Source organism: Eschscholzia californica, unplaced genomic scaffold (genome assembly GCF_041429995.1).
Source record: "Eschscholzia californica isolate CP2 unplaced genomic scaffold, dmEscCali1.0.p SCAF_3, whole genome shotgun sequence".
Classification (NCBI taxonomy): Eukaryota; Viridiplantae; Streptophyta; class Magnoliopsida; order Ranunculales; family Papaveraceae; genus Eschscholzia; species Eschscholzia californica.
This window is the reverse complement of record NW_028238420.1, coordinates 50,986,334-51,012,199: the sequence shown is the minus strand read 5'-3', so window position 1 is coordinate 51,012,199 and position 25,866 is coordinate 50,986,334. Positions and strand designations below refer to the sequence as shown.

General features: G+C 37.8%; 3 protein-coding genes across 3 annotated transcripts; 2 read left to right on the top strand and 1 right to left on the bottom strand.

Annotated features, from left to right (window-relative positions):
• Positions 1–63: 63 nt before the first annotated feature.
• LOC147551518 (uncharacterized protein At1g76660-like) lies at positions 64–5,937 on the bottom strand. Its single transcript, XM_086672307.1, has 4 exons — positions 5,197–5,937; positions 3,653–4,817; positions 3,358–3,484; positions 64–1,138 (listed from the first exon to the last, which is right to left on the bottom strand). The coding sequence occupies exons 1-4, from the start codon at positions 5,332–5,334 to the stop codon at positions 970–972; spliced, it is 1,599 nt and encodes a 532-aa protein (XP_086528433.1). The 5' UTR covers positions 5,335–5,937; the 3' UTR covers positions 64–969.
• On the top strand, positions 172–950 carry LOC147551519 (pentatricopeptide repeat-containing protein At2g33680-like). The gene is made up of 2 exons (XM_086668577.1): positions 172–869; positions 947–950. The coding sequence occupies exons 1-2, from the start codon at positions 172–174 to the stop codon at positions 948–950; spliced, it is 702 nt and encodes a 233-aa protein (XP_086524703.1).
• A 9,403-nt stretch (positions 5,938–15,340) lies between the features above and the next one.
• LOC147551517 (putative cellulose synthase A catalytic subunit 5 [UDP-forming]) lies at positions 15,341–21,783 on the top strand. Its single transcript, XM_086672304.1, has 14 exons — positions 15,341–16,233; positions 16,324–16,519; positions 16,601–16,815; positions 17,003–17,105; positions 17,231–17,405; positions 17,752–18,018; positions 18,097–18,442; positions 18,541–18,678; positions 18,765–18,890; positions 18,983–19,195; positions 19,288–19,573; positions 19,688–19,884; positions 20,007–20,357; positions 20,476–21,783. Exons 1-14 carry the CDS (start codon positions 16,153–16,155, stop codon positions 21,058–21,060), a joined length of 3,279 nt encoding a protein of 1,092 aa, XP_086528430.1. The 5' UTR covers positions 15,341–16,152; the 3' UTR covers positions 21,061–21,783.
• The last annotated feature ends 4,083 nt before the right edge of the window (positions 21,784–25,866 follow it).

The window sequence follows — 25,866 nt, the reverse complement described above, 5'->3', positions numbered from 1 at the left end:
CGCGATAACCAATTTGTCTAGGATTCCCCATCTAAAGTGGTTGTACAAGTTTGCACTCCAAACTTAGATTTAAACGAACCATTTAAAGTTCTTTCAAAAATATAATCATAAATTAGTCTTCTTCTTCTCCATCTTAACCTACCGGTAAGCAACAACAACAGTTGAGGATGAATGAGTTCTCTTTTTAGTTCACTCTTAGATTCCACTCGTAACAAAAACCTAAGAAATGGAAGATCTTTACATGCCCAGATTATCAAAACTGGATTAAACTCTTCTCTCTTTCTAGCCAACAGTCTTGTTAACTTATACGCCAAATGTGGTCACTTAACAGAAGCCAAACTCCAATTCCAAGAGATAGAAAACAAAGATGTAGCTTCTTGGAATTGCCTCATCAATGGCTACTCTCAACAAGCGGTGGTGGGTTCTTCTTCATTCGCCATGGAACTTTTTCATCAAATGAGAAAAGAAAACACCCTCCCAAATCCATTCACTTTTGCTGGCGTTCTCACTGCTGCTTCAAATACCTTTGATTCTAATTTTGGAAAACAAGTTCATTCTCTTTCTATCAAAACTTCTGATTGCAACGATGTCTTTGTGGGTAGTTCTCTTCTCAATATGTATTGCAAATCAAGTCTGGTTTCGGATGCTCGACAAGTGTTCGATAGAATGCCACAGAGAAATTCGGTTTCTTGGGCTGCTATGATATCTGGGTATGCTAGTGAAAGAAATGCAGCTGAAGCTTTGATGTTGTTTAAGTTGATGGCTTTGGATGAGAAAGAAGGTATGAATGAATTTGTTTTTACTAGTGTTCTTAGCGCTTTGGTTCTTCCAGAATTCATGGAGAATGGCAAGCAAATTCACTGTCTTGGGTTTAAAAATGGATTATTAGCTTTCGTATCTGTTGCGAATTCACTTGTTACTATGTATGCTAAATGTGGTAATTTAGATGATGCACTTAAGACTTTCGAGTCATCTAGTGACAAGAACTCCATTACTTGGTCTGCAATGATCACCGGGCATGCACAAAGTGGGGATTCTAACAAGGCTCTGAAGTTGTTTTCGGAGATGCAATTTGCTGGTCTTCGGCCTAGTGAATTCACTCTTGTTGGTGTTCTTAATGCTTGCAGTAATGTCGTATCTGTTGAAGAAGGGAAACAAGTTCATAGTTATTTATTAAAGTTAGGATTTGAATCTCAAATATTTATCAGAACAGCACTTGTTGATATGTACGCAAAATGTGGTAAAATTGACGATGCTAGAAAAGGGTTTGAGTTGTTACATGAAGAACCCGATATTGTTTTGTGGACTTCAATGATAGGAGGGTATGTTCAAAATGGAGAGAATGAAGAGGCTTTAAGTTTGTACGGTAGAATGGAGATGGAAGGTATTTTGCCTAATGAATTAACCATGGCTAGTGTACTTAAAGCTTGTTCAATCCTGGCAGCTTTAGAACTAGGGAAGCAAATTCATGCCCGAACAATCAAATATGGATTTGGTTTGGAAGTTCCAATTGGAAGTGCATTATCGACAATGTATGCCAAGTGCGGAAATCTTGAAAATGGCAGTCTTGTGTTTAGAAGAATGCCTGGGAGGGACGTTGTTTCGTGGAATGCAATGATTTCTGGTCTGTCTCAGAACGGGCAAGGCCATGAAGCTCTAAAACTCTTTGAGGAGATGAAGGTAAGTGGAACGAAACCAGATTATGTTACATTCGTTAATCTTCTCTCAGCTTGTAGTCACCTGGGTTTGGTAGATAAAGGCTGGTTTTACTTCAAATCAATGGTTGACGACTTCAACATCGAGCCTCAATTAGAACACTTAGCTTGCATGGTTGATATGCTAAGTCGGTGTGGGAAATTAAATGAAGCCAAAGAGTTCATTGAATCTGTTCGAATCGATCATGGTTTATGTCTTTGGCGAATTTTATTAAGTGCGTGCAAGAATTACAGAGAATTCGATATTGGAGCTTATGCAGGTGAGAAATTAATGGAGTTGGGCTCGAAAGAATCATCCGCTTATATATTATTGTCTAGTATTTATGCTGCATCAGGGAGATGGGAAGATTTCGAGCGAGTTAGGAGGATGATGAAGCTTCGGGGAGTAAACAAAGAACCAGGGTGTAGTTGGATTGAGATCAAAAGCCAAGTTCATGTATTTGTAGTTGGAGATCAGTTGCATCCACAGATTGAAAATATACGCACAGAAATCCGAAGATTAACAAAACAAATGCGAGATGAAGGTTATAAACCTCTTTCTCATTCAATTTCTCTTGATTGTACAACTATTTCAGAAGAGAAAATTCATAGTGAAGAAATTCTTTTGGTAAATGGGTTTTGATTTTGGTTGCCAACCCCATAAGGAAATGGCAAGAGTTTTATGTTAGTGCAATTCCAACTTGAGCTTGTTTTGCCAATAAAATCTCATTTTTCTAATCATCGATCTCTTCCAATGTGTTCTCTTGTGCTTAATTATGGAGTCTGATTATTATGGCTTGTATTAAACGTGGGTCTATAAGACCTACAATTTTCTTGGTAAGACTCGCAGACACGGAGAATGGTAAATAATGGCGGATCCGGAGGTGGAAGTGGGAGAAACACAACCAAAGAGGAGCACAGTCAGAAAGTTCTCCAGAGTCCATTTGGATCAGCTTCCAAACATGAAAACAGATAAGTAAACCTGTAAGTTTACTTTGCGTCTGTTTGAATTTTGAACTAGAGATTGGTTGAATGCTAAATGATTGAGTTTGAGCTTGAGTAGAGATAAGCAGGGAGTTGAAGGAAGATATACATTTGCCAAACTTAGGGTTTAGAGATACTGTTGTTGACTAAGCCAAATCATGAAATAAATGGAGGGACTGCACTTGGATTTCAAGTAAACTCCAGCTCTCTCCACCAGAATCGCAATTTGGCCCGACGCGGCCGGCCACATCAGCTTTCGGTCTGACATCGGACGGGCCAAATAGCATTTCTCCGTCTAAAAAGACCTAATTCCTCTTTATTTGTAACTGGACCCTAAGCCAATCACTCCTAATATTAAGATACATTAAATAAGTAAAAGAAAAAAAAAAAAAGTAATAATAATATAGGTGGCATCTATTCTCATCTAGTCATTCACCCCAAAACTATTAACAAGAACACCTATGGAATATAATGTGGGTACACAGCAAAAATAACCCCCCATCCATCCCCTCCAAACATTTCTCCAGGAAACTAGTACATAAACATACCACTAGGGTCTTCAAAATTAGGTTATAAACTACTATCTTTTACTCATTTGAAGATTTACTCTCTCCAAGCAGTAAAATCACCTTTTCCTCTTCTATAATCAATTTCAGCATCCGAGTTTGATGAACCTAACCTGCAGTATCTTTTGCTGGTTTTACAACTTCCTATCATCGAAAATATGTCCTCTTCATCGGTCATAGCATGGTCTTCAAGCTTCTTCGACTCAGAGACATCCCCTGATTGTTTCTCCGATTTATGACCTGAATAAGGAAAGTACACTGAGAGTGAGTTGGACATTTAAAACTTGATCTTATTAGTCTCCAATCAGCTAGAAAATTTTGATCTGAACTGAACATAACTGACAAAAATAAGCCATGGACTGCAATATAGGAAATGATAAGATACAATAATGACCAAGGTTATTTTACCTCTAAATCCATTGCGCAAGTTTTCTTTCACTTTGCCATGAATCGCACTCAGAACCTGATCTGATGTTGATTTTGGGCCTCTGAAATCTAGTAGCTTCATTTTTGTTGTCTGCTTGTGGTCTTCTCCATGTAGCATCAACTCGTTTACTGATTCGTCTAAGCTCATCATCTGGTTGGATGCAAAGGGAGCCATGGTAAAATTCTCATCTAGTACATCGTCTGAAATCTCGATATATTGAGGTGTTGTGATAATTTCATCTGCACTGAATCCAAAGGAAGCTCTATACGCTTCAATCTCCTCCACCTCTGCTTTTTTATTGTGCTTCCCATTATTCAGGTGAACATCTGCTTCTCTTGAAACACTTAGGCGTCCTCCATTATGAGGATATGAGAGGAAAGACTGCTGAGCCTGATCCAGATAGAATTGTGCGGATGTGGCAGGGTAGGAAAAACTTGAATCTTGAGACAGCATGAAATTTTTGGAGAAAGCTGTATCAAGCCCAAATAACCTAGGGCTCTGATATCGAGAGTCTTGGGGCGAAATTGACGCACCCCATCGTCCAGGGAACTCTTGATGGTGAAAAGAAGAATTACCAGAAGTGGGTGATAAGAGACTGCTGGCAGGACTTTCAGGATAAAGTGGATAAGTTGCTTGTAGATCACCAGAATTGACATAACTTGATTTGCCAGAAGTTTTTAGGGAAGATAAGAGGAATTGAGCGTAAGGCACATCCGGGGACGAGGGAGTAGTGAAGTGATTCAACTCAGGAGGAGGGGTGAAAGGAGCAGTAGATGGCTCAGTTGTATAGGTCGAGAAAACAGGAGGAGAAACAAGTTGAGTTTCGTGGGCGTAAGGTCCTGTGGCGAACATGCTGGACGATGGTCCACCAGGAGAATTGGCAGACAGCGACAAGTAACAATTGGGTGACTGAGCAGTTGAAGGAAGTGCCGAGTTTGTAAATGATGCTGGTGAAGATGGTGGAGCTAGAAGAGATGGACTTATTGTTGTAGCTTGGTTAGAATGCCCAACAGGTTGAGACCCATTTCCGCGGTTTGCTGATGCATTACCCTCTGTAAGACGAGATGCAGGTACAATACGTTTCCCACCTTTGTTTGACTTGAAGCATAACAATCCACCCCAACATCCTCTTCCCCATCTCCTTGGCTGAAAAAATAAAAAAACGAATTCGATATAAATGTTAACTATCATCATACATACATACGCAAATGTGGTCATACAACAAGAATGTTTGAACACCTTAAGCTAAAAATTGTAAAATAGCAGTACAGGTCAAAACAACCACCATTACAGAATCTTGGTACTCATGTCTAGATTTCTACAATGTGGTTAGAATCACTAAAAAGACAGAAACTTAAGCAATACGCCCTAGGTCTAAACGAATTCAAATGAACATTACATTGTTTAAAAAGCTAGTAAGAAATTTATGCCCTAGATCTAAAATATACTTAAAAATGAAAGACAAAAAACAAATCTAAAGTGAAAGAAAAACAGTTAGTTTAGGTAAAGTGAATATGATGATTACCGGCTCATGATGATGATGAAACCTCCGAGTTGGAGAAGCTAATACTACTACTATATTATCATCAGAAGTTTCTACAGCACTAATCGAATTTCTAAAACCACTACTACTTAATCCTCCTCCTCCTCCATTGCCAGCCATTACTAATCTAAAACCCTTTTTTTCACTCACAACATTTTCTAATCTCAGCTAAGAAGAGAGTGAACATATATATAAATTAGTGATAGAAGAGATCTGAAATTGAGATGTTTTTTTTTTTTTTGAGATCAGGAAAGAAGTGGAAAAGAAGTGAGAAAAATGAATGAATATGGTTAAGAAGAAGAATCACGAGGTGGTGGCATTAATGGAGGTGGTGAAGTTGTTGATGAGAAGAATTTTTCTGGTTTGTTTCTTTAAAAGAATAAATCATATCATTATAGGGAGGGATGGAGGAGGAGGAGGAGGAGAAGCGTAGGATAAGAGGGTGCGCCGCCCAAAATCGGAACGTCCTTATTAATCCGCGATCTTCGCTTCCTGTGTTCTCACGGGTAACAAGTTTCAGATTCCTCTTCTTCTGCTCTCTCTCTCTCTCTCTCTCTCACGGTTACGGGTTAGCCTTAGCTTCGGAATTAGGTTCGGAGCCAAGCGATCCTGTCTTCTACAAAGAGCCTCGGAGTACGACGGTCACCGTGTTAAGTCACAATTACTTAAAACCCCCATTGCTTTCTTTTCCTGCCTAGTGCCTACTTACTGGTTACTGCCCCCGTCGTTTCACGTGCTCACGTCAAGTTATAGAAAGGCCCTTGCAACAAACAAACGCATAGGTCCACGGTCCACCAGCCCTCGGTCCACTGGTTGGACATTCTCTTAAATATGTGAGGTCGTGAGATCGAGTCTTACTGGAAGCAGTTTGCTATCAAGATTTATTTCATGTAATTTAGACTATAAATAAAGTAAATAATGTATGAATTCGTTGCAATTTAAGTCTCTTTCATGTTGCTGAACTTTGGGCCTCTTTCATTCATGGTTTACTTAGGTGGTTAACGTGTGTATCACATCTTCATGATGTATCAATGCCTTGTACTAATAACTAACGTAGATCGTAGTCGAATTCTCAAAAAAAAAAACATAGAAATGCCATTAATTTTTAAAGACCCAAGGTAGATTGGGTCAAACATGATTCGTAATGGTGAGAAATATTATCCTAATGGCGAAAAAACTGTTGGGCCGAAAATTTTGTACAAGGAAATAAGAAATAACAAAAAATGTCTCTGGAGGTTTGCCTACAATTTCAGCTACTTAGTCTTCAACCTAAACAACGTTATTTCTCGATCTAGATCTTAATTTCGATAAACAAATTATTGATTGTTTTCATTTGTGTCTTAAATATATGTATTGTTACTTTTCAATTGGTCTTTGAACAAACTGTTGATTGTTCATTGTTTTTACGTTTTCTCTTTTCATTATTTTCTCAAATAACATGTTTGTTCTTTTGGTATAACTGTGATATAAGCAAACAATAGTTTGCATCTAGCAACTCAATTGTTTGTAACTGAGGCAAAAAAAAATATCACGACACATATTCAAAAAATATTATATATATAAAAATAAATCAATATAGATAAAAAAAAAAACATCATCAAACAAGATCATAACTCATAACATACCTAATTTTTAGAATTAGAAAACAACATGTAGAAAACAAACAACAGTTTGCAATGAGTAAAACAGATAAAAACATCACAAAACATCAGAAACATATTTAAAAACATTAAATATATGTAAGACGCTTCCTATCAAAAAAAATGTAATACATATCAAAAGAGATAGAAAATGTCATCAAACAAGATAAAAACATCACCATTACTCGTAACATATATGGTTTCCAAAAACATAAAATATTGTAGAAAACAAACAATAGCTTGTAATAAGCAAATAACAATTTGCACGGAGCAAACAGATGGTTGAAAACACATATTTAATCTAAAGGGTTAATTCCGTTTTGGCCCCCGATTTGTGACCAACTGGCCGTTTTGGCCCCTAATTGTGTCCGGCAGTTCGTTTTGGTCCCAAAAAATTCCTAAATGGCCCCAAATTTTTTCAACCTCCCAATTCTACCCCCATGGCATTTCTGTAATTATTATTTTTTTCTTTTTCTTTGTCCACCTCATCTAACAATTGACACATCACTCTGTCCACCTCACCCTTCTTCTCCGGCGAAAGGTTGCCGGCCGGAATAAAAAATTTCGGCCGGCCACCTTTACCAAAATAATTTTTTTTTTCATTTCTCTCTCTTCTTCATCTCCTTCTTTCTCTCTCTTCTTCTTCTCTCTCTTCTTCATCTCCTTCTTTCTCTCTCTTCTTCTCTCTCTTCTTCATCTCCTTCTTTCTCTCTCTTCTTCATCTCCTTCTCTCTCTCTCTTCTTCTCTCTCTTCTTCATCTCCTCTCTCTCTCTCTATAACTCCGGCAACCAGTCAAGGTCTGGTGCGAAACCAGATCTTCAAGGTCTGGTGCGAAACCAGATCCCGGTCTGGTGCGAAACCAGATCCCGGTCTGGTGCGAAACCAGATCCCGATCTGGTGTGAAACCAGACCGAGATCTGGTTTCTACAACCAGATCGGAATCTGGTTTCAACTAACCAGAACGGAATCTGGTTAGTTGAAACCAGATTCCGATCTGGTTAGTTGAAACCAGATTCCGATCTGGTTTCAAACCAGATTCCGATCTGGTTGTAGAAACCAGATCTCGGTCTGGTTCTGCGGCGAAGGGGCGGAGAGAGAGAGAGGTAAAGAAAGAAGAAGAGAGAAAGAATGAGATGAAGAAGAGAGAGAAAGAAGGAGATGAAGAAGAGAGAGAAATGAAAAAAAAATATATATATTTTGGTAAAGGTGGCCGGCCGGAATTTTTTATTCCGGCCGGCAACCTTTCGTCGGAGAAGAAGGGTGAGGTGGACAGAGTGATGTGTCAATTGTTAGATGAGGTGGATAAAGAAAAAGAAAAAAAAATAATTACAGAAATGCCATGGGGGTAGAATTGGGAGGTTGAAAAAATTTGGGGCCATTTAGGAATTTTTTGGGGCCAAAACGAACTGCCGGACACAATTAGGGGCCAAAACGGCCAGTTGGTCACAAATCGGGGGCCAAAACGGAATTAACCCTAATCTAAAAGACATTCAAAAATGTTTTAAAAACATCAAATATATATATATATAGGCAAAACATATTAAAAATGGTTATTTCTTAAATGACCCCTAGTTTATGACCAACTTCCTGCCTTGCCCCCTAGTTGATCAAAAATATTCAGACAACCATTTTTTAGTCGTTAACGTCAAAACACCGTTAAATTTATATTTTCTCTCCTAAAATTACGCCTTTTTAATTCTCTACAATACTCAACTCTCTTCCTCTCTCATCATTTCTTTCTTTTTCTTGAAGCTGTCTATCTAAATCTTTTCAGAGAGAAGGCAAAGTGAAAATTATATCAAGAAGAGTTCTACATTTATCATCAAATTTTTTTGAGTTTCAAATTCATCATCAGATAACTATCATCGAAAGTTCATCATCAACAAAAAAAATTAGGGATTGAATCACAAAATCATCAACAACGTCAGATGAATTATCAAAATCATCAACATCCGAAAATCATCAAAATCCAGACAAGGCCAGATCAAAGAAGATAAAAAACAAGGTCTAGAGCAGCGAGAGAGAGATATGGAGAGGGAGAGAAACCCTCGACAAAAAAATCTAATGAACTAAAATCCGATCAATCAAGCACTCAAAGCTCAATCTTCATCTTAATTATATGACTTGATTTCCATTATTCGTTGTTAGATTCACCAGAGTTGTCGTAGTTCAACCCATAAAGATTTGAAATATCCAAATTTCGCGAAACCCTAGAAATTCATGGATTTTAAAGTTCGAAAATTTGATTTTCGAATTTCTTCTCCCGAATTGTCATCGTCATATTATGTTTTGGTCGAGATCTGAAGATCTCGCACCTGCACCTGCGACAATACTTGCACCTAGGTTCGTATCATAACATCTTTTTCATTAACTTCTTCCTTTAGATCTCATGGATCTATTTCAATATGTTGAAGAAGAAGAGAAATAGTATTATGTTTGACCTTTTGGTAAATACAATTTAATAAAGATCTTATTTATTTTAGATGACTAAAATTATTTTCACTAACACCCCATATGTTATTTAGAATATTTTATTGATGTTAAATCAAGTGAAACGTTTTATTGATGTTAAAAAAAAAGTAAAATTGTAAACATACTATTAAACTACTAATTAACTAGTATTAAAATATAGTTACATAGGAAAACCTAGTAGATTAATATTTTGAACATCAATCAAATAAATGACACCCAAAAAAAATTGGACCGAGAATATCACTGACCACAAGTGAAGTAAGACCACTCCAGGAGTGAGGAACACTGGCTCGTGAGCACGTGATGTTACCGGAATTCCTGCATTAGGATGGCCATGGGGTTTTGGAATCAGGAATCGGATTTCTAAATAAAAAATGAGCTTCTGACTTGGGCATGATGGAATATTGTTTTTTTCTATTCAAGTCCCAAACGTCGAAGGGCGCCCCCTTACAATTTCAGGTTCCCACTCTTAAACCAATATCGAGTAGTAACGTCAACAAGATCAAGGCACGCCGTGATGGAGATGGTTTCCAAATTCCACTTACCATCCTGGATACAGGAGACACTTTTTTCAGCTTTTTAAATTTGTTTAGGCTTTTCCAAAAAAAAAAAAAAAAAATTTGTTTAGGGAGGCAACTTTTGTTTTCTTATTTGAACTTGTCAAAGGGTTTAAAGGGTCCCACCCCGAACAAAAAAACAACTGAGAATAAGAGCATCTCCAATGGGACACTCAATCTCTAACACTTAGAGTGCCACATATGACTTTTTGGAGTTTATGTTAAAAAATCATCTCCAATGGAACACTTTGTTAGACACTCTATTATGAGTTGGACACATTTATTATTGAGTGTCTAGAGAGAGAAACTCTAAAATGAGAGTGTCTACTTGAGACTCTCTAAGTGTTACTTTATAATTTCAACCAATAGAAAACTTTGCTTTTCAACTATTTTTTATCTATTGAATTGAAGAGGGACATGTGTATTAAGTAAGAGATTTTTAGAGATCTCCCTTGGAGATCAAACAAATGTAGAGTGTCTCTATATTGACACTAGGAAAGAGAATCTTTATTTGACACTTGACAACTAGATTTTTAGAGTGTTTATTATAGTGTCCCATTGGAGATGCTCTAAGAAAGTAACAAAAGAATCATAAGGAAGATATCACTAACAACCAATCCCTAAGTATACTGAATTCTAGTTACACCCCTTTGATCCTCTCTCACTATTTGTTGTAGCTCGGAAGGAAGATCATGCGCCGTATATTCTGACATCCCTCCTGTGTCCTCAGTTTCGACAGATAGTCGGCCATCTGATTTATTTCTCGAAACACATGTTTGATCGAACAAGTCTCAAATTTATCCCATATAGTCCTAATCTCATTTACTAAACGTGTAACTTGCCAAGGCGTCATTTTGCAATTCCTGCTCTTCTTAACCCACATTTGATTGCTAATTGGAGACCCAAACAAACACCCTGTAACTCATGCTTCAGTATCGAAACTGGGTGTGTCCTAGCTGCTGCCACCACAAGTACCTCTCCCTCTAAATTTCGAATAATTGCTCCATAACCCCCAACTGAATCGTCGAAAGCACTATTGATGTTTATAAGTACCTCGCCATTTGTTGGTCCATGCCACCGATAGGATTTGGCGTGCCCGTATATTCAGTGTCATTGACAGATTCCAGTTCGCAAGGATCAGTTGTGCCCCCTACCATAATAGGCTTTGTCTTCCACGCAATCGCTTTTGTTTTAACTTCACTAACAATCACCATACATAATGCTTGTGCTGACTTTGACTCTCTCCTGAACACTCTGTTGTTCCTCTCTGTCCAAATATGATAGAAATATGCATTACAAACCAATCTTCCAAGACGACCAAGTAATGAATTTTCATGAAAAGTTGACACACACTAATTTACTTCATCAACCCAAATCCCCGAATGGTGTCTACGTACACCGAGAGCTCAAACCTCAGTCCGTAAGCCCATGTATGATAGGCAAATAGACTGCCTAAAGCTTGTGACGGGCAGTGCTTACACCGTTACCCGTTTAGTCTATGGCTAATGGTCGGACTTGGACTTTATCTAAAAACTCTTATCCGATCACATAATCCGCATATTGGGTGCGATACTACTCGTCTATAGGCACCCCGACATAAATAATTTAAAAGAGTAGATGTTGTTGAACTAAATAATGGTTCAAGTTAATCGAGTTGAAAAGTCAACAAAACGACTGAGAAACACATGAGTCGACCAAAATCCAAGTCATCAATCAAAGTTCATAAAAATCATTTTAGGCCTAAGTCCGGCCAGGCGGGGTGGAGTCCCATTCCATGAACTCAAACTCCAATGCAACACTCAAACTCTAAAATTTAGAGTGTCACACAAGATTTTTAGAGTTTTTCTTTAATCCAATGCAAAACTCAACTCGAATATCTAAAAAACATTTATTATATAAAATTCCTAAGAGGATACTCTAAATTTAGAGTGTCTTATCGAAGAAATCTTAGTGTCACTTAAGTAATTCATTTAATTATATAACACATGAAAGCATCTCCAATGCAATACTCAATCTTAGAGATTCTGAGTGTTATATAGAACACATCTTCATCACGAACTCCCTTCGCCGGAGTTTTTAGCGAGAGAGAGATATGAAAAAAAATGTATTTTAGAGAGAGAGGAGAGATAAACAAATTTTTTTTATGTTTGAAGGTTGCCGACCGGAAAATTGGACGGCCGACGACCTTCGCCGGTGAAGAAGATGAGGTGGCGAGAATGTGAGGTAGCAGAGAGAGGCGATGAGCTGGATGAAAGAGAGGTGATGACTAGTTAACAATGTTGTAACGGTAACTGAGAAAAGGGGTCATCTGAGTATTTTTTATAAGTAAGGGGCTAGGCAGAAAGCCTATCACAAAGTTGGAGGCTATTTGAGAAATAACCCTTTTATTTATAACCAAGTTCAGTAATCTTGAATTTGCACTTTCATGAGATTTTTTTTGAAGCGAGCTAGGGGAAAATTTTCCATTAATAAGTATGTTTACATGGATGATCATAATTATTTTTCTCATCTGAAAATTTCATGAGAGTTACATACCTTTAAATGCAAAGTGCCTCATGAAGAGAAAGAAATGAGACTAGACACATACTCAATAAAATGACCGTAAAGGTCGAAAAATGAAAAGATCCTAAAGATCACGGATGGAAAGACCCTAGAGGTCGCGAATGAAAAGACCTTAAAGATCGACTGAAAATAAAAAACGAAAACAATCGATGTCACCAGAAAACCACCGCCATCGCCGGAAAACCGCTTCCATGAGATTGGATGGACACATGGGCGGACCTATGTGAGGGCAGGAAGGGGCAATTGCCCCTGGTAATTTTTGTAAAAATTTCGAATAAAGCCGGGTATTTTAGTCATTTTACTTTTTTTCTTTAGAAAATGTTTTAGAAAGCTTAACCGAGACTACTGGTCCGAGAGTAAGAGTTTGGAGCGTGTGAGGGTTCTGTGAAAACTCAACCAAGAGAAAGCTTAACCTAGAGATTTTGGAGGGCGAGAGAGAGGAAGAGATTGAAGATTTTTTATTCATCTTATCTCTCTCAAAATTCTTCAGTATTTTAGTTTTCATGCTTTGATTCAATCATTCAGGTAATCACTAATTGAATTTGTTTTAGAATCTTAGTTTCTTCTTTGTAGATTATTTAGGGATTACTTGTTTACCTCTTGTTTTTTTTATTGATTAGTTTAATATTTGGGGAATTGAACTTATGTAAATTATATATTCATAATTTCTTATAGCTTATAGTTTCTCTATCTAAATTGGTTTAGGGTTTATCTTTATAAATTGTTCCATATGAAATTTGTTAAAGAAAATTTTATTCGAAAATCTATACTCCTAATTGTTTCTCTTATAATTATTTTAGAAGTTTGTTGTTTTTATGTGAAAATGATTATATTTTGATCTTTCAATAGAAAAAGAGTTATTCCTATATGGCCCCTTACTTTGTGACCAGCTTCCTTTATGGCCCCCTTTTTTTCGTAAATTCAAATATGGCCCCCTTTTCTTAACACCGTTAGTCAACTTTTATGGTTAATCTTTTTGTTTCCATATTTACCCTTCTTATAAGAATGATTTCAAAATTCAAAATTGACCCCCTTTTAAATTTGGGTCAATTTCCAAAAACTTATAGCTACTTTAGAAAAAACTAGGGGGCCAAAATAGAATACATATAAAAAAAAATTTAAAAACACCTCATCTCTCCCTCTCTCTCCTCCATCTCATCGCCTCTCTCCTCCACATCATGTCTCTCGCCACCTCATCATCTTCTCTGATGAAGGTCGCCGGCCGGCCAAATTTTCCGGCGACCTTCAAATTTTTTTTATTTTTTTTTTATCTTTCTCTAACTAATCTCTCTCTCATTTCTCTCTCTCACTCCCATCTCTCTCTCATTTTTCTCTCTCTCTCTCCCATCTCTCTCTCTCTTATTTCTATCTCTCATTTCTCTCTTTCATCTCTCTATAATTCCGGCGAAGGGGAGGAGCCCCTTCGTCGGAATAACCAGACTCGGTCTGGTTTCAAACCAGACCGGGATCTGGTTTCAACCAGCCAGACCGAGATCTGGTTGAAGCCAGATCTCGGTCTGGTTATTCTGGCGAAGGGGCTCCTCCCCTTCGCCGGAATTATAGTTAGATGAGAGAGAGAGATGGGAGAGAGAGAGAGAAATGAGAGAGAGATTAGTTAGAGAAAGATAAAAAAAAATATATATATTTTGAAGGTCGCCGGAAAATTTGGCCGGCCGGCGACCTTCATCGAAGAAGATGATGAGGTGGCGAGATACATGATGTGGAGGAGAGAGAGGGAGAGATGAGGTGTTTTTAAATTTTTTTTGTATGTATTCTATTTTGGCCCCCTAGTTTTTTCTAAAGTAGCTATAAGTTTTTGGAAATTGATCCAAACTTAAAAGGGGGTCAATTTTGAATTTTGAAATCATTCTTATAAGAAGGGTAAATATGGAAACAAAAAGATTAACCATAAAAGTTGACTGACGGTGTTAAGAAAAGGGCGCCATATTTGAATTTACGAAAAAAAAGGGGCTATGAAGGAAGCTGGTCACAAAGTAGGGGGCCATATAGGAATTAACTCATAGAAATTTTTTTTGCAAAACCTGGATAGTTTATAATATAACATGGAAGTTGACTCAAAACTAGGTTTCATTTAAATTAGTCTCTCAATACCTTAAACCTGGATTAAGTACTGCTATTTCGGTCAAATGAATAATTTGATTACTTATTTGAATAGAAAGGGTAGAATGTGATTCGAAAATATAAAGCTAGATATTATAATTACTGTGTAATCTAGTAAACAATTTGATTTGTAATTGGTATTGATGAATAGGTGACTATTGTTTAGCGAACTTAATTTGTGTATCTTCTACTTCTTTTGTTCTTTTCTATCTAAGATCCACTTCAAAGGGTTTAGCTTGATCAATCGTTTCTACAGGTGTCTTGTACCAACTTTCAGTTATCATTTCTGGACAGTACATGCTTGTAAGTAGAAACCGATATAGTTTCTTTTTTTTGCTTACGAAAGAATTTGTGAAGTTCAAGTTAAGGTTCGCCTCCCCTGATTTGAAATCCTGGTTCCGCCTCCGGATGGACATGGACACTTCTTTATTGCAGAGTGTTGGCATTAGATATGTTTTTAAGTTAAGAATTTCAACCTTTTTTCATAACACAAATTAGAACGTATTTTGAGTTGAGGGATACTAGAATTACAAAGAATTTTTACAAATGAAAGTTTTCAGTTGACGTGACCGTTGTGATATTCATCTCTCAACGGTCTAGATTTGGCCAAAGTTTCAAACCGCACCTGCAACATTAGTTTTTTTTTTTTTTTTTTTGAATCCAAGGGATACATATCCATTAATAGTGATAAAATCACAATGATACAAGGATTATAAAAGTTATTTCTCTCTGTCGGAGGTGCGTCAAGCTACTTACATACCTGTAAAAGTTAGAAATTTTCTTTTGTCAAAATTTTTTGAGTTAACGAAATAAAATAAGGGGCAGGAAATTACTGAGAAGGAGTGAAGGTGGTGGGGTACGGGCAGCTGCCCGTTTAGCGATGTGACGCTGAAATCCAGCTGTCTTTCTGCCCTTTCTTTATTTCTTTTCTTCCTCACTCACTGTATCTGCTTTGGTTTCTTCTTCGAATCATCTTATTAAAAATAATTTTTCATTAATTGACGACTTTTGGTCCAAGAATTATCTCTCTCTCTTAACAAATAAAATCCATCTCCCGTTTTGATTTTAATTTAGATGATCTTTATATACCCAGAGTAATTATCTTTCACAGTTTAAAACTGTAAAAAAAATTTGATCTTCAATCGTTGTTTTTACAGTTGCTTCATTATTAGAGAGAGAGAGAGAGAGGGAGTTTGACGCATAAGTTGTGTCGGCGGAGACGAGTGGCATTACAGAAGTTGTTGTTGTAATTAGGGTTTCTCTATCTAATAATGTTCTAATTCTTCAGTAATATAGTCTTATTCTTTCTCTGGGTTGAAAGTTATTAGTAATTTTACTGAAAGAGGAAGAGTGAGATTCTTTTTATAGTGATTGTTGGGTCTGGGTAAGAAGAGAGGACTAATAAGAAAAAAGTCGATTCATTTATCACTTACTGAAACATATATCACTTCCTTCCAGATCTCATACCAATTGGTTATTAGAAACTGAAAAAGATGGGATTTTTCTGTATGGGGTTTCTTAAAATCTGACAGATCTGGACCATAATTGGGATTTTTCTGACAGTAGGTTTCACTCTCTATAAGCAATGGAGGCTAGTGCCGGTTTAGTTGCCGGTTCTCATAACAGGAATGAGCTTGTTGTCATTCGCCGAGAAGGAGAAGCCGCTGTGAGTAATTCATGTGTTCATTATGATACTGATGTTCAATTTTGTATAGGTGCATTTTGACCTAATTTGGGTATTCTTCTGATTTTGTAGCCGAGGCCTTTACAGCAATTAAGTGGGCAAATTTGCCAGATTTGTGGTGATGATGTTGGATTAACAGTTGATGGCGAGCTCTTTGTGGCTTGTAATGAATGTGCTTTTCCGATTTGCCAAACTTGCTATGAGTATGAGAGACAAGAAGGAAGTCAAGTCTGTCCTCAATGTAAAACTAGGTTTAAACGTCTCAAAGGTAACAACAGTTTTCTCTATATCGAAATTTAAACAGTGGGTTGTTTGGATACCTTAATTGGAGTTTGGTTGAATTTTGTAGGGTGTGCTAGAGTTGCTGGTGATGAAGAAGAGGATGGCACTGATGATCTTGAAAATGAGTTTAATTTCATGGGGAGGGATGGGCAAGATATGCATCAGTATCTTGCCGAGTCGATGCTTCATGGTCATATGAGCTATGGTAGAGCTGGAGATATGGATATGCCTCATGTTGCTCGTACAATGCCTCAAGTTCCTCTGCTTACTAACGGCCAAATGGTACTTGACAAAGCCCAAATCTTGCTTTCCTTTGGTTAATTTCTTACTGATTCAGTTCCATTGACTACTGTTAGTTCATGATATGGTGAATCTGGATCTTTCTTGTCATTTCAGTTGCAATGATCTGGTCTCCATTTGTCGATAGTTATTGAATTCTGATCCGAAGAATGAATTTTTACCTTTGCAGGTTGATGATATTCCTCCAGAACACCATGCTTTAGTTCCGTCTTATATGGGTGGCGGAGGGAAAAGAATTCACCCCCTTCCTTTCTCTGAACCAGGTTTCCCAGGTACACACTGATAGTGGGGTTTTTTTGTTTCTTGGTTCTCTGATTATCATTCTTATGTTTGAGAGTCTGTCTGTTGTTTCGTAAGTTGAAAACTTGTGGACTAACCTAGCGATTCTATAATGTAGTTCAACCCAGATCTATGGATCCTTCGAAGGATTTGGCTGCTTATGGTTATGGAAGCGTTGCTTGGAAAGAGAGGGTGGAGAATTGGAAGCAAAAGCAAGAAAAGTTACAAGTGATGAAGAATGAGAATGGTGGCAAAGATTGGGACAATGACGATGATGGGCCTGACCTACCTCTGTAAGCACTCACTAATCTTTTCCAGAAATCTTGATTATACAGTTAATTGCCATGTCTTGTAATTGTGAGCATCTAATGGTTTGATCCCTGTAGCCAGCTTATTTTTACACTCTTTAGGACTCCCTTGTGCACTATCATTAGAGCAGGTTTTGTTGTAATTGTAGTTAAGTTTTGTATTTTTATAGAAGAGTGCCCAGTTATCTATAATTTTTGACAGTTATTGATTCATGAGACAGTGGTTAAGAAATGGTGTCTATAAATCCTCAGGGCTTCTATAGTAAGCAACAGGTTACTGGTGAAAACTGATATGTAAATCTAAATGATCTTCTCAATTCTCTTTGATCAGAATGGATGAAGGTAGGCAACCATTATCCAGAAAGTTGCCTATACCCTCGAGCCAAATCAACCCGTATCGAATGATCATTATAATCCGGCTTGTAGTTATTGGATTTTTCTTTCATTACCGAGTAACGAATCCTGTGAATGATGCTTTTGGACTGTGGCTTGTATCTGTTATCTGTGAGATCTGGTTTGGTGTTTCGTGGATTCTTGATCAGTTTCCAAAGTGGCTACCAATTGAGAGGGAAACGTATCTTGACAGGCTATCCTTGAGGTAAATCACCTGCTATTGGATTCATTGATCCATCTATAATGCTCTTTGGGTGGATTACAATTTAGTTGTGTATTTCAGGTATGAGAAGGAAGGGCAGCCTTCTCAGCTAGCACCAGTAGATTTATTTGTCAGTACAGTGGATCCTTTGAAAGAGCCGCCTATAGTCACTGCAAACACAGTTCTGTCCATTCTTGCTGTAGACTACCCAGTTGACAGGATATCGTGCTATGTTTCTGATGATGGTGCTGCCATGCTGACATTTGAAGCGTTATCAGAGACATCTGAATTTGCAAGAAAGTGGGTACCTTTTTGTAAGAAATTCAATATTGAGCCACGAGCACCAGAATTTTATTTTGCTCAAAAGATGGATTATCTGAAGGATAAGATCGTACCTTCATTCGTGAAGGAGAGAAGAGCAATGAAGGTAAGTAGATTGTACATTAATTGTTTTAGCCCATCCTATCAGAATTCTTGTTGTCAAGGGTCATATTTGGCGTAGTAAAATCTACATCATGCTTGCAGAGGGAGTACGAGGAGTTCAAAGTTCGAATTAATGCTTTAGTTGCCAAGGCTCAAAAAGTTCCAGAAGAAGGGTGGACCATGCAGGATGGGACCCCGTGGCCTGGAAATGATGTTCGAGATCATCCTGGGATGATTCAGGTGCAGTTTTATTTCTATTTGAGTTGCATTGCTGATAGTCAAGGTTAGTTTGGTTCTAAAGTTTCGTTTTGTGAGATCACATGCAGGTTTTCCTAGGGCAGAGTGGAGGGACTGACACTGATGGAAATGAATTGCCACGCCTTGTTTATGTCTCGAGAGAAAAGAGACCAGGATTCAATCATCACAAAAAAGCTGGTGCTATGAATGCCCTGGTAACTAATGACACCAACTACTCTGTTTCGACGTATTCTGTCCAGGTAGTAAAATATATGTTTCTTATTCCTCTGAACTCAACTGGAAACAGGTCAGAGTTTCTGCTGTGCTTACAAATGCGCCTTATATGTTGAACTTGGATTGTGATCACTACATTAACAACAGTAAGGCTATTAGAGAAGGAATGTGTTTCATGATGGATCCTTTAGTCGGAAAGAAAGTGTGCTACGTTCAGTTTCCCCAGAGGTTCGATGGTATTGATCGCAACGATCGGTATGCTAACAGGAATACTGTGTTCTTTGATGTAAGCATGATGTCCTTTAGATCTTGTAGCTGTTTGTTCTTCTACTTTACATTTTTAGTACTCCTGAAACTAATAACGTGTTTTTTCATCAGATCAATATGAAAGGGTTGGATGGGATTCAAGGACCCATTTATGTGGGAACAGGATGTCTTTTCAGAAGACAGGCACTCTATGGCTTCGATGCTCCAAAGAAAAAGAGACCGCCCACTAGAACATGCAACTGCCTGCCGAAGTGGTTATGCTGTGGATGCTGTTGTTCAGGTAAGCGAAAGAAGAAGACTGCAAAACCAAAATTTGACAAGAAAAAGAAGAATGCTAAGAAGGAAGAAGCAAAGGCTCCTGTGCTTGCTTTAGAGGGTATAGAGGAAGGATTTGAAGGTATTTAGTGGTCTTGTCTGGTTTCTTTCGTTCTTTCTTTCCTTCCTTTTTCTGTTCTTTCTGTATTATTTTTTTATCATTTTAATCATCTAACGTCAGAGATTTCTCATGCAGGAATAGAAAGTGAAAAAAGTGTGTTGCCGTCTGAACAAAAGTTGGAAAAGAAGTTTGGGCAGTCTCCAGTATTTGTGGCATCCACTCTGATGGAGGATGGTGGGGCCCTAAAAAGGGCTAGCGCTGCTTCATTGCTCAAAGAAGCTATTCATGTCATTAGTTGTGGGTATGAGGACAAGACAGATTGGGGAAAAGAGGTAACTTCACTGGTTTACAGCTGTCTTCTCACTACTAGTGCCATAACCGGAGAAATGTGATAGAAACTAAAGTCACAGTTTCTCATTCGATTGTTCTCTACTAATATCTTACTTTTGTCTAGGTTGGGTGGATCTATGGTTCCGTTACAGAAGATATCTTGACGGGGTTTAAGATGCACTGCCATGGATGGCGTTCCATTTATTGCATTCCAACAAGACCAGCATTTAAGGGATCTGCACCTATCAATCTTTCTGATCGTCTGCATCAGGTCCTCCGTTGGGCCCTTGGGTCTGTTGAGATTTTCTTGAGCAGGCATTGTCCTCTTTGGTATGGGTATGGAGGTGGACTTAAATGGTTAGAGAGGTTCTCTTACATAAACGCTACAATATATCCATGGACGTCTTTCCCTTTGTTGGCTTACTGTACCTTACCTGCCATCTGCCTGATCACAGGAAAATTTATCACTCCAGAGGTACGAATTTTACCTTACGGTTACTCTTTTTTGGCAAATAGTTTCACATTTCTCTTTTCTTTGGTTGGTTGTCATAGTATGTAAACAATCCTTTACTTTTGTTCTTTTTACGGTGCAGCTAAGTAATGCGGCTAGCTTATGGTTTTTGTCACTTTTCATCTGTATTTTTGCTACGGGTATACTGGAGATGAGATGGAGTGGTGTTGGTGTTGATGAATGGTGGAGAAATGAACAGTTTTGGGTGATTGGAGGTGTTTCTGCGCATCTTTTTGCAGTCTTCCAGGGGTTGCTGAAGGTATTGGCCGGTGTCGACACTAACTTTACTGTGACATCTAAGGCTGGGGATGACGAAGAATTCTCGGAATTATACGAATTCAAGTGGACAACGTTGCTCATTCCCCCAACAACATTGCTGATAATAAATATTGTAGGAGTGGTGGCTGGAGTCTCAAATGCTATAAATAATGGGTACGAGTCATGGGGACCTCTATTTGGTAAGCTCTTCTTCGCTTTCTGGGTGATTGTTCATCTGTACCCCTTCCTCAAGGGTCTACTGGGTCGACAGAACAGAACACCCACCATCATCATTGTGTGGTCGATCCTTCTTGCTTCAATCTTCTCCTTGTTGTGGGTTAGGGTAGATCCGTTCTTGGCGAAGTCCGATGGGCCTATCCTTATAGAATGTGGGCTGGATTGTAACTAGTAGGTCCTTGAAATCTAATTCAAGGACATGTGTCTTTAACCTTGCTCTGAGACAAAAGTAGCTGCTCATAATGTACAAGAGCATTTGGTGATGAGATTCTGCGAAGGTGTAGATAGATGCGGAAGGGGGGTTTTGGTGCATTTTTGAGGGTCGGTTTCCAATATCTAATCTGCAATGTGGAAAGGGGACGCCATCGTTCGACAATGTCAATCATAAGCTGTTCGTCTGTTTATTGTTTCGGTAAGTTCTTAAGTAGACAATTTTCTTGTAGTAGTAGTAGTAGAAGTCCCCTTGATTCTTTATTAGTTCGGGTGCAAAAGAGGGAAGATTGTTTTGGTTCTTAATCACTTCCCTACATTGATTACTTAACTGAATAAGCCTAAGGCGGGTGCCTTCAATATAAATTGGTCACCCATAAAAAGCAATCTGAGAAGTCTGATATGGGGTTTAGTCAAGTGTTTTCCACCAGGTTATTACCCCTTGTTATGATATTATCTGTTTTAGATTATATTTTTCTCGTTTTGTTTTCTTTCTATTTTTTAGTGATGGGGGATGATTATGACGATACCTTTTAAGATGCAATTTTTTTTCGGCCGTAAAATTATTATCATTGTTATTTAATTTAAAAACAAGAACAGTATTATTTGTATTGAATTGATTGATGATATGTGTTGAACTTTTAATCTATTGTTTGAGCTTGTGTTTCATTTGTTGCCTCACAAATTGGCTTCCTTTGTTTTCTTTTAATTGTAGGGGTTAAGTTGGTGTTTCTTTTCGTAGTGGTATAGATGTAGTTGGTCTCTCTCAGTGTTGCCTAGAACGTAATTCAGTCAGGTCCCTAGGACTTGTACAAGTTTGTGATACATATCACGTCCTAATGCAGTACGTTTGGGGTATGTTCTTTCAGTATACTATTTTAGGTCGGCATGTTCTAGAGCGTAATGCCTACAAAATAAATTTACTACTCTTATTACGCTCTATTGCAATTTTATTCGTTTAACATCATAAGGTCAACCAAATAATCTTGTAGTTACTGGTGCTATAGCGTTGATGGCAGGGACACACCCAGAATTTTGACTTAGGGACACGAAATTATTTACCTAAATAATTTTTTTCTTGCAAACATATTAAATTAACAAATTAATTATATTGATATATGAAGGATTACAAATGCAATTGGGTTCTACAAGAGTTCATGTTTTGAAATATCGGCACAATCGAGTCTCAATTTCACCAAAATTTTTTCTTTTAATAAAGACTACTAAACTATTATTTAACCGCAAATTACTCATCTTGTTTCTCAAGTTTGTTTTGACTAACTCCATAGCTTAAAAACTTTTTCCGTAGAAAATAAATTAAATAATATATTTTATCTCTCTTAATTTCCACCAATGTTTTTGCAAGAGCACTAATTCCACTTAAATTTTAGAAATTAGCATTCTGCCTTCAACGTAAATGTAATTATCATGCTAAAGAGTAAGTAGCGTATTGTCAATCTTCTAAAATTGGATAAAATTCGACAGAAGCACTAATTTGGATTGGAATTACACCTGAATCGCTTTTGCGATGACTATATATAAACTAATTGCTTCATCCATGATCAAGAGCTCTAAATTGCAACTTCTCTACTTGAGACACCCGAGCAATCAACTTGATCTTAGTATGACCCATATAACCTATAAGATCTAATCTATTTATGATTCTTCTTGGTTCGCCTTGGTTTGCAATGTATCTCAATCCTCAAACCTCCATTGAATTCTCCTATTCGAACATCATTTCGCTCATCGATGGACATTTGACCTTAAAACTTCTAATTACAAGACTCATAGATCTTACAAACTTGAAATTAAACTTGTTCTTTATTTTCTATTTGGGTTATTTCCCTAATGGCCCCCAACTTTGTGACCAGCTTCCCGCCTGACCCCCTACTTTACGAGAAATACCCATATGGCCCCCTTCCGTTATAACACCGTCTCCTCCATCATGTTATCTCTCTCTGCCAACTCACGCCACATCATCTGTTACGCCACCTCATCACCTTCTCCGGCAGAGGTCGCCGGCCGGCCAAATTTCCGACCGGCGACCTTCAAACTAAAAAAAATAATAAAAAAAATTTTCTCTCTTCCTCTCTCTCTCTAAAATTACTCCGGCGAAGGGAGACCTTCGCCGGAGTGATCTGTTCTTCAAGGAACAGACTCGATCTGTTCTTCACTGAACAGACTCGGTCTGTTCTTCACTGAACAGACCTGGTCTGTTCTTCACTGAACAGACCTGGTCTGTTCCTTGAAGAAAAAACCACTCCGGCGAAGGTCTCCCTTCGCCGGAGTAATTTTAGAGAGAGAGAGAGGAAGAGAGAACAAATTTTTTTTTTTTTAGTTTGAAGGTCACCGACCGGAAATTTGGCCGGCCGGCGACTTCTGTCGGAGAAGGTGATGAGGTGGCGTAACAGATGATGTGGCGTGAGTGGGCAGAGAGAGAAAACATGATGGAGGAGAGAGAGTGACGGTGTTATAACGGAAAGGGGCCATATGGGTATTTCTCGTAAAGTAGGGGGTCAGGCGGGAAGCTAGTCACAAAGTTGGGGGCCATTAGGGAAATAACCCTTTCTATTTTGATTTCGCAAGTTTGGGGTTTAGAAAATTTTTTGTTTTGAGCCTTGGTCCGACCCGAGTCAAGATTTTCAAAATAGACATGAAACGGAAAACTTGCGGTCGCAACTGAATTCCTACTCGGACAAGAGTTCAAATAATCTCCATTTCTAAACCCGAGAGCAACTCAGTCACAAATTCGTGCATTTCGGAATGGGATCAGTCTTTGACCATGACGTCTCAGACTAGGTCCGAGTCATGCTCTCAAACCTAGTCCAAGACTTAGGTCTCTTGATTCCCAAAGCAACCTTTTTTTTCTCTCAAAAGGTAATCTCTTGAAAACCGAATAACAATAAATTTGAAACCTTTACAATATGAAACATATTTATAAAAATTAAACAAATCCTAATTTGTTACATTTTATTCGAAAAACTAATTAGAATTTATTTGTGCAAGATACTCTAACGCCACCGTTTGGATTTAACATAGCCTAATGCTATTAGCAGAATATCAGCCGTCTAACGGCTAACACTATTTACTCAGTAGCACATGCACAAACACAACATGAATTAACTTGGGCCAGAAAGATATCTCTTGCTTTCTTGAACAAACTTTGAATATGCTTCTTCTTGTCCGAAGATCTAAAACTTCAAGTGAAGTTCTTCTACTTGAGATACACAAACAAATTGACTTAATCCACTGATGCTTAGTTAGAACCACGATTAAAGAGCTTCTAGATCTCCTTGTGATGGTGACACTATATCTTGAAGATCAGTACCCCTTCTGACTGACTATATGAATTTCAGTTATGGGCAATTAGGTTTCTTTTCTATCAATCTTTCTAACAGAGTAGCTGAAAAGATAAATAGAAACTTTTCCACATATTTTCTGATTTGGTTCGACCTTTTTATAAAGGGTCCATGGGTGTTAAGTCCAAAATAAAGCTCAAAAAAAGTTTAAGGTCCAATCTTCCCAGAAAATAGGTTTTTAGTCCTTTTCGTTTTGGAAGAAACATTGTTGATAAATAACGTGTCATGTATGACACATATAAAAAAAATGAAATAAAGTATGGAAAACATGAAATAAAGTATGAAACTTTAACAATAAATTACAGGTAATTTATGAAACAAAACAAGAATTTTTATACAGAAAAATACTGTAACTTTGAAGTCTAGACATACTTTAACTAATTTGGACTAAATATCTATTATAATTATTATTTTGGCTTAAAATCCTATATTAATATTAGGGGGGGCTAAATGTGTGTTTAGGGGTAGATTTTTGGACTAGGAACCAAAAAATTCTTTTATGAAGTCCAACTAAGAGTCCATCTCTTATTGGGACTCTCAGGCGGTCAGAGTCCCATTCTGAGGGACTCATGGCAAGCAAGAGCCCCATGGGATGGGAATCTCTCCACCAAGAGAAGACCCATGGGATGGCACTCTTAGCCAAGAAAAATCCGAGAGCCTAAGCCAGTCCATGAACCAGAACGAGTCCAAGTCCAAAACCAGTTCGAGAGTATGCTTACTCTCACAGACTTGACAGTTCAAAAGAAGTATGCGTACAGAGTTTCAGTTAAATTGGATTGACGGGAGTCAATGACCAGTTGTCAGTTATTTTTTTTTTTTTGCTTAAAAAAAATTGGGGTGCCTATAGAGTCATCCAGCAGGAAATGATGGAGAATCATTTTTTGCTTAAAATATGTAATTGGCAGGCTTAGTATGAAGTCAACTTCCTTCATCTCCATGAAGGTAACCAAGAAAGAAAAACTTGGTAGTTAAGATGTGGGACAAGAAGAGAAGAGTATGGTTGGAGTAAAGTATATACACTCAAATCTGTTTGACGAAATCCCCATCCATCCCCCCAATACAATTATTGAAAATTTAAGGTAGCCGCGGAATCATCAACGTGTCGTTGGGCTGAGCACCACCACCACCACCTCTTCCGTCTCCTCCTCTATCTCCACCTCCCTTCCGTTCTCTTTCCCACCTTTGACCTATCCATTCTTTCTTCCTATATATAACTTCATTTGCTTCTCCACTAATATCCATCAAAGTATTTGCTCATTCAACCTCACCTCTCTCTCTCTGGATATATCTCTTTAACTAGCTATTCTCCAAGTACCCATCAAAACTCACAATAACAACATCATCATCAAGAAGAAGTTTTATAAACTTGTATACATCAAGTCAAGTCAGCATTAATTAAAGATGACAAG

Coding starts and splice junctions, on each gene's coding strand:
- LOC147551519 (XM_086668577.1), top strand. CDS start 172: ATGAGTTCTCTTTTTAGTTCACTCTTAGATTCCACTCGTAACAAAAAC.
- LOC147551517 (XM_086672304.1), top strand. CDS start 16,153: ATGGAGGCTAGTGCCGGTTTAGTTGCCGGTTCTCATAACAGGAATGAG. Junction 18,679..18,764: donor ATCATCCTGGGATGATTCAG/GTGCAGTTTTAT, acceptor GATCACATGCAG/GTTTTCCTAGGGCAGAGTGG. Junction 19,574..19,687: donor TATAGAGGAAGGATTTGAAG/GTATTTAGTGGT, acceptor TTTCTCATGCAG/GAATAGAAAGTGAAAAAAGT.
- LOC147551518 (XM_086672307.1), bottom strand. CDS start 5,334: ATGGCTGGCAATGGAGGAGGAGGAGGATTAAGTAGTAGTGGTTTTAGA. Junction 3,485..3,652: donor CTTGCGCAATGGATTTAGAG/GTAAAATAACCT, acceptor TTCCTTATTCAG/GTCATAAATCGGAGAAACAA. Junction 1,139..3,357: donor ACCAGCAAAAGATACTGCAG/GTTAGGTTCATC, acceptor CTTCTTCAACAG/ATACGACATTACTGCAAGCA.